Source organism: Dipodomys spectabilis, unplaced genomic scaffold, assembly GCF_019054845.1.
Source record: "Dipodomys spectabilis isolate Male_0828 unplaced genomic scaffold, ASM1905484v1 ptg000062l, whole genome shotgun sequence".
Taxonomy (NCBI): Eukaryota; Metazoa; Chordata; class Mammalia; order Rodentia; family Heteromyidae; genus Dipodomys; species Dipodomys spectabilis.
Window position 1 is genome coordinate 941,512 of NW_024870739.1, and position 15,156 is coordinate 956,667.

Genomic DNA, 15,156 nt, shown 5'->3' on the forward strand with positions numbered 1-15,156 from the left:
CAGAGCTTTTAGCATGAATGAATGTTGAATTTTATTAAAGGCCTTTTCTGCATCTGTGGCGATAATCATGTGATATTTGACCTTGGCTCTGTTGATATGTTGGATTACATTTACTGACTTACGTATGTTAAACCATCCCTGTGTCTCTGGGATGAAGCCTACCTGGTCATAGTGTATAATTTTTAATGTGTTTCTGGATTCTGTTAGCTAGAATCTTGTTAAGGATCTTTGCATCTGTGTTCATCAAGGAAATTGGCCTGCAATTCTCCTTTTTGGTTGGGTCTTTTCCTGGTTTGGGGATGAGTGTGATATTGGCTTCATAGAATGAGTTTGGGATAGCTCCCTCCTTCTCTGTTTCTCTGAAGAGCTTGAGGAGTATGGGTATTAGTTCTTGTTTAAAGGTCTTATAGAATTCTGCTGTGAATCCATCTGGTCCTGGGCTTTTTTTTTTGGAAGACTTTTGATAACTTCCTGTATCTCATTATAGGATATTGGCTTATTTAATTGGTTAACTTCTTCTTTGCTCAGTTTGGGCAACTTGTATTTCTCTAAAAATGCATCCATTTCTGCCAGATTTTCTTCCTTTAGAGAGTATAGCTTTTGAAAGTAGTCTGTTAGAATTGTTTGGATATCTTGTGTTTGTGTTGTGATGTTTCCCGTGGCATCCCTAATCCTATTAATATGGGTTTCCTCTCTTCTTTTTTTAATGAGTCTTGCCAACGGGCCATCAATTTTGTTTATTTTTTCAAAGAACCAGCTTTTTGTTTGGTTTATTTTGGTTATGGTTTTCTGATTTTCTAATTGGTTAATCTCTGCTCTTAATTTGGTTATCTGGCTTCGTCTAGTAGCTTTAGGTCCCATTTTTTCTTGTTTTTCTAGCTGTTTTAGTTGCAACATGAGATTATTTACTTGGTCTGTCTCCATTCTCTTGATGTGGGCACTGAGGGCAACAAATTTGCCCCTCAGGACTGCTTTTGCTGTGTCCCACAAGTTTCTTTGTGAGGTGTTTTCATTTTCATTGAGTTGTAGGAAATGCTTTATTTCTTCTCTGATCTCTTCTGTTACCCAGGCCTTGTTAAGGAGTGTGCTGTTCAATTTCCATGTATTAGAGAAATTTCTGCAGTATGCTTTGTTATTGAGAGCTAGCTTGATTCCACTGTGGTCAGATAGGATACAGGGGATTATGTCGATCCCTTTGTATTTGCTTAAGTTCCTTGCATGAACTATGATATGGTCAATTTAGGAGAAAGCTCCATGAGCTGCTGAGAAGAATGTGTATTGTGTTGTTTTAGGGTGAAATACTCGGTAGATGTCAGTTAATTCCGCTTGAAATATGGCCTCACTTAATTCGGTAGCTTCTTTGCCTATCCTCTGGTTGGTAGACCTGTCCTTTGGTGAGAGTGGTGTGTTAAAGTCTCCTAGTATTATCATATTGGGATCTATTTTATTCTGTAAGTTTGAGAGCATTTGTTTGACATATCTGGGTGCACCAATATTTGGGGCATATAAGTTGATAATGGTTATATCCTCCTCTTGGATTGTTCCCTTTATTAATATGTAGTGTCCGTCCTAGTCTTTCTGTACTGATTTTAATGAAAAGTTTATTTTGTCAGATATCAGGATAGCTACACCTGCTTTCTTACTGGGGGCATTTGATTGGTAGATCCTTTTCCACCCCTTCACTCTGAGTTTGTTTGTATGTTTGGCTGAGAGGTGGGTCTCCTGAAGGCAACAGATGGATGGGTCTTGTTTTCTGATCCAGTCCTCAGTTCGTTTTCTTTTAATTGGCGAATTCAGCCCATTTATATTAAGAGAAATTATGGAGAGATGCATTGTTGTCCCTGCCATTCCGTTTTCCTAAGTTTTTCTTCTTTCCTTTCCTCCTGTGCTTGCTCAGTTAGACTTTGAGTAACGCCTGTTTGGGGCAGGTCCCAGTTCCTGGTTGCTTTCTTCAGGTTGTGTCCCCCCTCTTAGAATTCTTTGTAATGCTGGCTTAATGTTTATGTATTCATTTAGTTTTTCTTTGCTATTAAAAGTTTTCAGTCCTCCATCGAATGTGAATGCTAGCTTTGCCGGGTATATTAGTCCGGGTTGGTAGTTATTGGCTCTCAGAGCTCCTATGGTGCTTTCCCAGGCTTTTCTTGCATTCATTGTTTGTGTGGTGTGATCTGCAGTGATTCTAAGTTTTTCCCGTTGTAGTATAGCTCCTTCTTCATTTTTGCTGCATGCAGGATTGTTTCCTTATTATTCAGATGTATCATTTTTGCTATAATATGTCTAGAAGTGTTTCCCCTGGGATCTTGCTTGTTAGGTGTTCTATAAGCTTCTGTAATGTAGTTAAGATGGTCGTTTTTGAGGTGGGGAAAATTTTCATTGACTATCTTGTTAAATAGGTGTTGCATTCCCTTGCTCTGGAATTCCTCACCTTCGTCCACTCCGATTATGCGAAGGTTAAATTTCTTGGCATTATCTGCTTGCTCTTGAATTTCCCTTTGGTTTAATTTGAGTGATTTTTCCGTATCTGTCACTTTTTGGTCCAGTTGGTGTATTCTGTCTTCTGTATCTGACACTCTACCTTCCATTTCATTCACTCTGTTGACTGTGGCTTCTATTGTGGTTTGTATGGAGGAAATGGATCCCTTTATGGATTCAATGTTGGTTCTCAGAGTACTGATCTCACCTCTTAATGAGGTATGCATTACCTCTAATTTTGCATTTATCTCACTTCTTACTGAGGTTTGTGCAGCTTCTATTTTTGCATCCAACTTTTGTTTGATATCCTGTATCTCTTTTGATAGTTCATCCTTGTGCTCTTTCAATTTCTGATCCATTTCTCGCTTTATTTCTTGAGTCATTGCCTCCAGCAACCCTTGGATGTAGCTTTTGTCTTCCATTCCTGCTTTGCTCCCACTGGGGTTCTCCCCTGCGTGGCTGCTGGCTTTTGAGGTGAGCTTGCTGTCCTGGGTAGTGGTAAACCTTGTGATTTTTCTCTGTGATTTTCGCATGGGGGTTCAGGAGACTGCTCTTCAATTTTGTTTTGGTGTGTCTGTCTTTGCTTGATTGCTGATTCTGTATTGGTAGGGAGAGTCTGTGCCTGATCTGGATTCTGTTGGGAGCCTATTTCCAGCTGCGATTCTGACTTACTTAGGATTCTCAGCTCTCTGCTGTAGATTGCTGGCAATTCCCGCCTTTGGAAGGGTTGAGCAGCCTAGACTGCTTGTGTTTGCTCCTACAGGTGCTCTTGGGAAGATCAGATGCTCTGGATGCACTCTCCCAATTACTGGAGTCTGCTATGGGCTCCTGATGTGTTTTTGTTTGTTTGTTTTGGGTTGGTTGTGGGCTTGAACTCTAGGTTTGGGTGCTGTCCCTCAGCTCTTCAGCTCAAGGCTGGCACCCTACCATTTGAGCCACAGCACCACTTCTGACCCTTTTTGCTTTTGTGATGCTGAGGAATCAGATCCAGGGCCTCATACATCCAAGACTATCACTCTATTGCTGAGCTGCCTTATCAGCCTGAGCTCCTGCTTACTATCAGGTGCTGGCAGCCTGTGTTGTCCAATTCCCAGCCTAGGGTATATGGATGGAGTTTTGGTGGGGTTTGGGCTTCTCTTGTCCTGAGCCTCCAGGTCTTTTGTTGTCACAGGCGTGCTTCCTGGGGAGTGTTGTTTCCTGGTTTTCTCCCCTCTGTTGAGGCGTATGCTCAGCTTTTTACTTAAGTTGGGAGGAGTTGGTTGTGTTGTTCAGGCGCCGGATCCCCGGGCCTGGTTCTGGCCCCAGCTTGGTCTCAGACCAAAAAAAGAAAGAAAAAAAATATAAATCACAATTTTATCATGCAGTAATGAAGTATACCTATGTAGTCATTTTTCTATGTCCTTTCTATAGGGAAATTGAGCCATGCTGTATAGTTTATCTTGTAATCAGCTTTAGTTAGTTAGTGATGTTAATATATCAAGGCTATACCTCCTTTTACGGAGAAGGCTGATATAACACTATTCCAAAGGCCATGTGCTGTTCCCTTGGCAGAGCTTTATGGTGGATCCCACCAATGCCCTGTTCTCCTACCTGTAAGTTTGTTTCTAATTGTTCATGGTGATAACATGATTTGACTTTGAGGCATATGGATGTAGCTGTCACAAGTGGTAGGCGATTGGGTTTTCAGAAGAGCTCTCATCAGGAATAGGACAGAGTCCAGAGAGTGCAGAAGGAGCCAGGGACACCAGGTCAGAGCCAGCCAATTTGGAATGGACCATGGCTTGTGGAGATTGGAGAGGATCTTGGGAAAGTTGGAGCTTGTGCTAGTGAAGTACAAAGAAATGAGAGGCCCTAAGTCAGCCAGGAAGGGCAGGGTGGGGGAAGGAGGCTGCTGAGCACAGACATGGGGAAGACTGGCCCCAGCTGTGGAGCAGCCTGTGATAGGAAGGAGTGAGGATGACGGAGGAGAGGCTTCCGGGTTCCTTGGTTCATAATTAAACCTCATGCATTTGGATAATCAAGTCTTAATTTTTCTTTCAAACAATGTAAATGCGATACTAGCACCAAAAAAGATATCCCTTGCAAGTTTTATTCATTGGTATCTTTCACATTAACTTCATGTTGTTAAATTGGAATAATGTAGTTTTTAACTTTTGCTACAGTCACGATTGGACAGCTGTAATGTTTTTGAAGAATATGCACTATTTATATTTCTGAAGTGTTAAAAGTTTCAACAGAATGTAAACCTTTGGGAGACTCAGAAAGACTTCATAATCCTCACAAACCCTCTTCACAGCAGGTACTATAATTACCTTGGCTTTACAGATGAATACACAGTCACAGAACCAAGCCTAGCATGCAGCCTGCTGGCTTCAGAGTCTCATCTCCCTGTCCATAGAAGCTATTCAGACTTGAGGAAAAGTTGAATGGTTAGAGACCTATTGAAACCTACTGGGTCAAGAGTTACTGGGCTACTGAAGTGGAGATATCTGAAAAGAAAAAAGAGTATCATTATGTAGCTTAAGAGAGAGAATGAGTAGCAACATAGAGGAAGGGTCAGGTATTAGGGACAAAGGGCAGTTATGTAGGATGGTCAGTCCTGACAATGGCACTGTCCATGGAGGCCTGGTGCTCAGGGAACAAACCTGCACTGTTGTACAAGGCTGCGCAGCTCAGACCCTGCCTACCCATAATACATTTCTCCTGGTCCTCTCTCTGCCTCAGGTCCATGCGGACCCCACTCACTGATACCTCGTGGAAGGTTCTTTTCTCCACTCTCAAGGTCAGTGGAAGCCTGAAGGAATTGGACTTAAGTGGCAATCCACTGAGTTGTTCTGCAGTGCAGAGTCTGTGTGAGAACCTAAGACACCCCCTGTGCCATCTAGAGACCTTGAGGTGAGTCAGAGCTGGGCTGGGCTCTCCCCAAAACGGAGATAGGCAAGAGATCAAAGGCAAAAGCCAAGTACAGAACTTGGCTTGGTTTCTGTAGCCATCAAATATTCATGGATCCACTCTCTGACCAAGACTTGGAGAGATGCCAGAGTTATTATGGTGAACAAAGATCTTTAGAAGCCAGGCACAAGTGGCTCAAGCCTATGATCCTAGCTGCTCAGGAGGCTGAGACCTAAGGATCATGGTTCAAAGTCAGTCAGGTCAGGAAAGTCCATGAGACTCCAATCTCCAATTAACCACCAGAAAATCAGATGTGGCACTGTGTTTTCAAGTGTTGAGCAAAAAAGCTGAGGGACAGTGGACAGGCCCTGGGTTCAAGCCCTATGACCATCTAAAGAAAAATCTTCCCAGAGTTTGTTAAAGATAGTAAACAATGAGCTATGCTAACAGATGTTGCCTGGATGCTGACTTTCTGGGTGTACGGTTGATATCTCAACACTGGGAACAGTGACGAAATATTAATTGTCTGTGGACAAGGCTCTCAAATGCCAAGTGCTGGGACACACCTTCCATACAGCTCACCTTAGACTTTCAGACATGTAAGGAAGTCCAGAGGAACCAAGGAGTAAGCAGGTGGGGCTAATGGGCAGGCAGTTATTATTTGATGAAGGAGAGAAGGGGACGATAAAGCGGGAGACGTCTGTGGTATCCAAACTAAAGAAGCATAACCTGTCTCCAACGTCAGCTCCCTGCCTCTTTCCTGCACCTTCTACAGCTGCCTGTCAGGTCTCCATCTGAAACTCTCGATCCAATGATACATCCTCCTGTGGAAGGGTCCAGAAACTCACCATATTCTACACTTTCCACTGTGCCAGAATAAAACCTGTGTCTCTCAGTGCCTGCTGCATCATTGTCAGGACACAGTACTAAAAAAGTGTAGCACACTTCTTCAAAACACTCAAAAAGTTATTGTTCCTACTGCACACAATTATTCACAGACACACACGTGTGCACACACTCTTTCAGTTTTCATGGGGGTCACTTTTGGCTTCTAAGATCAGATATTCATATCCCTGGTTCTACCTGCATTTCTCTGCTTTATCCCAATTCCACATATTCATCTTCACAGAGCCATTGCTGGCTTCCCATCAATTTTCCTGAAAAAGAGGTGTGTGGGATGAGAATAAGGGCATAAGAGCCAGCTGAGATCTCCTAATATCAGGGGTTCAGCAATCCCAGGAATAGTGGGAATTCTATCACATCTATAATATTGAAACCTTACTACATTTACAGACTATGAAATTGAGTCACAAAGGATACATACCAGGTATCAGCATCAATAGAACTTGAAGCTAGATCTAACCTCTAACCTGGTTTCTACTTGCCCAGTGTCTTTTTTTTTTTTAATTTAATTTAATTTTATTTGTGAACATACTGTACAGAGGGGTTACAATTACATGTGCAGGATCCTAGTGTCTTTTCTTAGCCTAGATCCTGCAAGTTCATTCTCTTTTGTGACTCTTGGCCCATGAACAGCGAAGGCTCAGGTTCCCTGGACATCATGGGTGTGGAGCCCTCCAGATCCATGATCCTCCAGCTATGCAGACCTGTGGGATCCAGAAAGAGGGTAGGGCCCCCCACCTTGATTCCACTGGTTCTGCAGCTGCACTGTGGGAGACCTGAGTTATTCACCCAGATAAGGAAGGAAGGCCTGAGAGCCTGGCACTGCCAGCCCAGCACGCCCGGTTCAGACATGGCTTGGGCCTGCGACAGCACTGACTCCAAACCTCCACATGTACTGGGGAGCCAGGATTGACCCTCAGTTCTACTAGACCTTTTGTATTCCTCTCAACATTAGTTATTATATTAGAAACTCACTGATTTTATTTTCCTGGATAAGAGATTCCCTTAACTTCCACACATCTCTATGGAGCTATTATTCTCTGCCTATAGGTACTTGGCAGGGCCAGAGTAGTTAACAATTAAACCCAGGTATACACCTAGAACACTGAGTAAATTATTAACACAAGGTTGAGATGATGGGGGACAAAATTCCTGTGAATCTTATCAGAAGCAAGGGTGGTTGCTGTATCCTAAGGACTTGGCTAAATGAGGAAATGAGGACTTCCCAGGTCTCTTAAGCCAGGAAAGCCTCTCTTCCTTTAATGACACCTCAGGATCCACAGAGAACATGAATTAGACTGCACTTACATAGATGAGAGAGCCTTCAGGACAGTGAGCTTGTGTGTCTCTGCTGCAGGCTGGCCAGATGTGGCCTCACCTCCAGCTGCGGCCAGGATCTGGCCTCTTTGCTTAGCAACAGCTGCACGCTGAGGGAACTTGACCTGCGTCAGAATGACCTGGGTGAACTTGGTGTGAAGCTGGTCTGTGAGCGTTTCAGGCATCCTGCCTGCCAACTCACATTCCTACGGTAAGGCCATGGGGGTCCCTTCTAGTCTGGGTGCAGAGGAAGGGCAGAGGGGAGGTTCTTGGCAGCCTTACAGCTTAAGAGAAGGGACAGTAAATGCTCAGTGAAGCCAGTCCTTGATGGCTAGGCCACTTACTCTCACACCATGTGACTTGAGCAAATCACTGTCTTCTGTGAGATTCAGTTTCCACCTGTATGTTATGGGAGTATCACTTCCACCTCATGGATTACAATGAGATAAAATGTATTTTAGTGCACAGTGTACAGAGTCAGATATGATAGAGAGATCATGTCATTGAGGCAGTATGATTTCAGAGACTCCCAGTTCTCCTCACTCAAGCACCTCTGCACTCATTCATTTGCTCATGCCTTCATTCACGACATCGCTCTTGTGTGCCAAGCAGTAGGTCAGGCCCTAGAGACCCACTGGAGAGCCCTGCCCTCCTATGGCTGACAGACTGGGGAGGGGAGAAGTGTGGACCCCCCATCAGCACAAGAATGCGTATTCATAAGCTGTTTTGTGCACTGTGAAGCAAAATAAAGATACTGTAAAGTTAAATGTTGGCACAGGTTGGAATTACATCAGTGGACCTCCGAGGGCTTCAGGCCTGAAGAATAAAAGGGGAGCTTAAGCACCAGAGGCTGGACAATGCTATGTGCATCTGACACTGAGCTGGTCCCAAACCCTGGGGATCATACAAGCCCGAATAATCTCCATCTTCCTCATACTTGTCTTTCAACAAGCACTCCTTCCCCATACTGTCTCTCAACTGTTTCTTCCATTGTCTTACTTATCCAAGCTGACAAACAGCTACTAGCCGAGGCTTCCTGTAGCTCCCGGACAGGCCCTGCCATGTGCTCAGAGTCTCCATTTTCTGAACCCTGTCCCTTCCTAAGCTTAGAGGGTCAAGGGATTCATTCCAAGCCCAGTGGCTTCCCTCAGCCTGTTCTTCATCTTCAAAGAGTAATCAGAATAGAATAATGGCATCAAAAATAAAAAGTGTCTGCTCGCTGGTTCTCCTGCAGCTGACACTGACCTTAACAACCAGGTGAACTTTGCTCCACAGCCTGCACCCTTCCAAGCCCTCAGAACCATCACCTTGTGCTGCATCTCCTCTCCTCTCCAGACCTGTCTCTGCCAGCAGATCTGTATTCAGGTCATAGCTCAACACTAAGTTGTGATACTTTGGCTACCTCTGAGGAAAGCTAGCTTTTATAAATCTTGTGAAAGGTTCTACCTCCTTCCTGTCCTCATAAAACTGAGGGACTTGTGGACAGAGGCAAACTTACACTCTCAGGATTCCATTACCTTCCCATGGGAGCGCTGCCATGACAAAGTAATGATGATCATGGTGCAGGTTTCTTAGATGCTTTGTCCTGCCTCACAGCAACCAAGCAAGAAGACCTGTCCCCAGTCAGGGACGGGGATGGACAGGCCCGGAGAGGGTTGTAACCATCCCAGATCCGATGGAAACTATAGTTCCTGAAGTCTGTAAGATGGAAACCAGGACTCTCCTTTCAACAGATCTTTTAGGTTCTGAGGAGAAAACCCAGGTCCCTACTGTGCACAGCTGTTCTACATGTTCTAAAGTTCTACCCAAAGTCTCTTGAGGAACTAAGAAATGCCTCCCAGCACTGGGAATGATGCTTGCTCAGGCTCACATTCTACCAACATGAACAACCTCATCCATGGTCCTGTCTCTTTCCTTGGATGACCTGTTAGAAGCCTGAACCCAATAGATCACAAAAGCTCAACCCCTCCTCCCAACTCAGGACAGGTCCAAAGGGTCATTCTGGGTTCAGAACTCCCTGTGAGCTGACCAGTGCCTACACAGAATCCACCTTGAAGCTAATGCCTCCTTCTGCCAAGTTCTGCTGCCCTCCCTTCCTCTGACCTGGTATTAGCCCAACAGCACTCCCTAGTCAGCCTCCTCAGAGCCTGATTCCCAGGGACCTGACTGAGACAGATGCCTCCAGCAGGTCTCAGAGTCTAGAATCCTGGGCCTGAGGGCTTGAAGATCCTGTGATGTGGAACCCAAGAGAACCAATTCCCCTTGTGCTTGCAGGCTAGACCAGACCTCTCTGAGTGACACAGTGAAGGAGGAACTGAAGGCTCTAGAGGAAGAGAGACTTGAGCTGCTCATGTCAACACTGTGGTAAGTGTTGGGCCTGGCTGACCCAGAGCCAAGGTTGAGCCTTTGCAGCTGCTCTAGAGCCAAGAGGTAGAGTCATTGGATGGTGGATAAACAGAGGTAAGAATGAAACAAGAAACTACAGAACTAAAGTAATGTAGGGTATTTGGGATCTATTGTGAAAAATATCCCCTACATCTAAGGGAGAGTCAACATCTCTCTGTTATAGGAAGACAAGTGAGCTGACCCCTACTGAGAGATCAGATGGAGGAGAGATAGATAACAGCCCCACCTCACTCAAGGAGCAGAGACTAAACTCAGGTATTTGAAGGGACTTTGGGAGGGGCAACTGTAGTAGAGTATCCTCTTCATCAACTGACCATCATGTGGGCCAGAGAAGATTTCCTACCTGGAAGAGTCCATCTCATGCAAGATCATGTGCTCCAAGGGCTTAGAGAAAAATCTGTCTTCTTTCCCAGCTTCAGGGTCTGGGGTTACCTGCCTCCAGCATCTGTATCCTGTGTCAGACCTTGTCCCAGGGTCTGATGTTCTATTCTGGGTTTCTGAGGCCTAAGAAACTCTCTCTATCCATGTCCATCCATCTGTAGAGCCAAGTTTCTCTTCCATCCTTCCCACAGCAATATGGTGGGAAGTACAAGACTATACCAGTGGAAAGGATAGGTAGGCAGAGTGTGGGCCCCCGGGATAGTGGGATGGGTATCATCAAAAGTGGGAAAGTGATCATAGCAGCAGATACAGAGGCTACAAACACACTCCTGATTTACCTAGGAAAGCTATGCTTGAGAAAAGCCCAGCATAGGCCAGCTATAAATTCCTGGGAACACCTCATTGGACAGTCTAGAAATAAAGTGTCCTGCTCTTCCAGAGGAAGATGCCCGACTAGCATCAGAGCTGGAACTCTTGCATCTGCCTCCTGCCTCACCAACCATCCTGCCCAGGGATTGTCTAGGAACAGAAGATGTCTTCTTTGGTCCCATAGGGCCTGTGAATACTGAGCTAATTGACAGCGAAAGGCACCTGTGCTGGTGAGTGAGGGGCTCTGCTACCGCAAGCTGAAATTTCCCCACAGTCTCCTGACTCCCAATTTCAGACAGCATGCTTTTAATGTTTACTTTGATTGTGGGAAAAATAGGCTTATTATAAATTTTTCAAGCACACACAAAAGCTGAACATGTTAGGAATATCCTTGTTCATTTTCCAAATGACTTTCAATTACTTTCTTCCTCTTCTGTTGCTATTGCAGTATGTTAAATGCATACATTAGATGATTTTTTAAGCTTTAACTAGGGCCTTATACACCTCAACTAACACAAATAAGGACCTTTTTTCATAATCCAACATAATTTTTGCTCCTAAAAAACTGACAGTAGGTCTTTCTTGTTATCTAAATCCAGTCTTGTTCACACTTTCTCCTTTGTGGGAGGTGTATTCTTGCTGATATTTGTTAAAATCAGCTTCTGATAAGGACTGCTCACCGCATTTGATTGGTTTCTCTCCTCAATCTCATTTCAGTATCCTATAATCTGTTTGTTCCTGCTTTATTCATAAGCACTAGGTGCAAAGCACCCTTTTATTAAGAATACCTGTGAAGTCATGAGGAACATGGCAACCCTGTCCTCCAAGGTCTCCCAGTCTCATAATTAACAATTTAGCCAGAACCATGAGCTCAATCCAACAGGCTGTCACTCATCTTTCGCTGCCACAGGCACTGCCTCAGCAGGGAAGAACAAGGCACTCCACCTCGACTTCGGAAGCTATCATCTAACCACCCTACTACACACCAAGTGGGGATCCTTGGGAAAAATCATTTTGATCTGTGTTCAGCTACAAAGCCTGCTCATGAGCAATAGCATGTAGGTTTAGTCACTATTGGTAAAATTTCTCTTCAAAACATAAGTATACGCTTTAAAAAATAACAACACTTTCCAATTTTGTCATGACCATCATAATAGCATTGACCAGCTGCTCCCAAGCATGTGTTAATCTATTGATTTACATTACATTACTCGTCACTAGCAGCTCTGTAAGGTATGGTAACTACCACTTATAGATGAGGAAACTGAGATCAGGGAAGCTAAATGACTTCCTCAGAGAGCAGAGGAGCCAGGACTAAACCTGTGACCTTGGGTGGAATAGGGTTAGCTATTCTGAACTACCCACAATGGCTTTACTGTGTTTGGCATCCAGAAGGGGCTTGTTGGGTTTGTGTAATTTGATGTCTGCCTCTCCCTCTTCACAGTGTTCACTTCCCTGTGGCCGGCTTCTACCACTGTCCCAACATGGGTCTGGGCTTTGTGGTGAGCAGGGCAGTGACCATCACCATTGAATTGTGTTCCTGGGACACTTTCCTGGACAAGACTTGGCTGCAGCACACCTGGATGATAGCAGGGCCTCTGTTTGGCATCAGGGCTGAGCAAGGAACTGTAGCTGCTGTGCACCTCCCTCACTTTGTGGACCTCCAAGGTAAAGAATGGAAACATAGGAGGAGATTTTTAGAGTAAGGGACCAGGAAAATGATACAACATAGTGTAGGGTGTTAGGAAAGAAGATGAGCAACCCTGAGCTTGGTAGCCAGGTAGAAAGGGTATGGAAGTGGAGATGGAGACTGTTCCTCATCCCCTACTTCCCTAAACATAATTGGAAGCATATATGTCTCCAAGCCATGCAGTTATTTCTGCCTAGACTTACCTTGTAGTTTCCCAAACATAAAGCTATGTCCTCAGTGATAATTAGTTGAAATTTATTTAGTCCCATCAGGAAACATAGGATACTCTCTGTTCCTCCCTTTAAAACGATTTTCTAATACATATCTGTGTACAAAATAAAGCCAAAGGAACTAATCACAAATATTTAGTACTCAGAGTTAATCATCAATGAGAAGCTATCACCACCTGTCAGGCAGGGAGAAGACATAATGTTGCCAGATTACACTTGAGATCTGGAGTCACACAAAAGTGGCTCAGAAAGGACAATGGTCAAAATAGTTCACAGTTCCAATCCTCACAGAGAAAGTTGGGTGCAGTGGCTCATAACCAGCATGCCAGCACACAAGAGGCTCAAGCAGGAAGATCACAAGTTCCAGCCTGACATACATATCAAGAAAATGTGTGGGAAAAAAGTAAATATCACAAAAAACCATCAGTGTTCCAGAAATGAAAGCCTGCAGAAAGCTGTGTCATAAAGACCAGCCCATTAAAACTTCAGTCACTGAAATTATCAGGAATAGAACGTATATATGTGTCCAAAATACACTTAAAAAGTGGTAAAATATGAACATGAAACAAGAAATAGTACAAATGATAAAATAGGAACAGATGAGATTGACAGATAACATTTTTTAAATATTACATACTTTGGAGGATACCATGATGAAAATAGCTGTATAATTAATTAGAATTCCAGAATAATATGCTTGAGAGAATAGAAATGATGCAGTAATAAAAGAGATAATTATCAAGAGAATTACTGTGATATTACTGTAAAAATGTAAGACTTCTCAGAGTGAGAACTTAAAAAAGTGCAAAGAAGAAAAGAAAAAACAAAGGGACAGAAACAAGTCAACATTATAGCAAAACTTGCCAATCCCAAATCTTAAGCAAAGGTTACTGCATCCAGAAGGAAAGCTTACCTAGAGAGGTATGTTGACTGACTTCTGAGCAGCAACAGTGGAAGGCAGAGGACAGTGGAAAGATGTCTTCATGGTCCTGAGAAATAACTGTTCATCAAGAACTGTGAATTGCAAAAATACAATTATTTTGAGTTTGAAAAGATCTTTATAAGAAATTAAAAGCAGAGAGATTACCAAAAACAAATACTTCCTGAACAAAAGTCTTAAATATGTACCTAGAGAAAAATGGAAGATGAACTCCGAAGTGCAAGGTAGAATAATAAGCAAAGACCCTGAATCATGTACAAGTGAAGCAAATGCTCATTGACGGCATAAAGCAATAACATCGATTTCTAGCAGGTGATGAATTTTAAAAAGAGTAATTTGCAAAGTGCTTCACACATAGTCTCTGTTCTCAAAGAGCTATTTATGAAGAAACACCTTAAAGCAAGTTTGTAGCTGCTGTTTAGAGAACAAAAAGAGCCATCTATCATTAAAATATTTATCACATTATTTCTGTATCATAACATCAAATCCTAGGATCATTGGAATTTAAATGCATATCTAGGTGTTTGTCTATCCCAGAAATACGGTATATGCAGCTTATTTCCCAGGAAAAATCAGCCAATCTGTGGCAAGGGCTAATTGAAGCCAAAAAGTCCATGAATGATTAAATATTGCTATTGTTTATCACGCATCCAAACTTGTCTCCAACTGTCACTTTATCTCAATTTTACCTCTCCGGCTAGCAGCACAGACTTATTCAAGTCTTAGACACCCCTGACAGACCTTCCAGGAAGTAGCAGCTTCCTAAGAGGGAGCCATGACCTCCACAATGGCAGATGCCATGGTGCTTCCCAATAGAAGAGTTTCAAATGGTGGGCAGACATTTGATCAGTGGAGTCTGCCCTTGGTCACTCCATCTTCACACAGCCCCTCCCTCCTCCTGTTGTCTACCTGCTTAGAATCAAACCTGCCACCACCACTTACAGGGAGAGTCCACAGCAGCACAGGGAAACACAGGTTCTGTGTCTGTCCAGCTCCAGGGGCTGGGATTGTCTTATCTATGAGTTTGACTCTAGGCCTAAGGTGTCTGTGATAGTCCCACTCCAGAGACCAGATGGTCCACAGCATCTGAGGCCATTCTTCCTTCCCTACTATAGTCTCTAAAGGCTGCTATAAGAAAATAGCATATCCTAGGTAACACTATATTTTTACCAGTCCTGAGGCTAGGCACTGTCCCTGAGCCTCTCTGTTCTCAAAGCTAGCCCTCTACCACTTGAACCACTGCACCACTTTTGGCTTTTTCTGTTTATGTAGTATTGAGGAATCCAATCCAAGGCTTCATGCATGCTTGGCAAGCACTCTACCACTAAGCCACATTCCTAGCCCCTAAATTAGTACCATTCACTAACATCTCCATGTCTGATCATCCCCCAAAGCTCTTGCCTTACCCCATTACATTGATGGGGGGGTGTGTGTGTGAAGGGTTGGGATTTCTACATGGAAATTTTAGGAGGACTCAGTCATTCAGACTATACACTGGGTCCCAGGGAAGATCTCTGATCCTAAACCCTGGGATCCTACTGTCCCCGCCAAGCCTG

The 15,156-nt window shown here is 43.7% G+C and overlaps 1 protein-coding gene across 1 annotated transcript in view; it reads left to right on the forward strand.

Annotated features, from left to right (window-relative positions):
* LOC122108603 (NACHT, LRR and PYD domains-containing protein 1a-like) overlaps nucleotides 1-15,156 on the forward strand; it is a 38,081-nt gene that overhangs the window by 15,390 nt on the left and 7,535 nt on the right. The window contains exons 6-11 of the mRNA XM_042680591.1: nucleotides 5,197-5,367; nucleotides 7,625-7,795; nucleotides 9,859-9,948; nucleotides 10,154-10,245; nucleotides 10,811-10,970; nucleotides 12,185-12,408. Coding sequence (XP_042536525.1) covers nucleotides 5,197-5,367; nucleotides 7,625-7,795; nucleotides 9,859-9,948; nucleotides 10,154-10,245; nucleotides 10,811-10,970; nucleotides 12,185-12,408 — 908 coding nt within the window. The remainder of the gene's footprint in view (nucleotides 1-5,196; nucleotides 5,368-7,624; nucleotides 7,796-9,858; nucleotides 9,949-10,153; nucleotides 10,246-10,810; nucleotides 10,971-12,184; nucleotides 12,409-15,156) is intronic.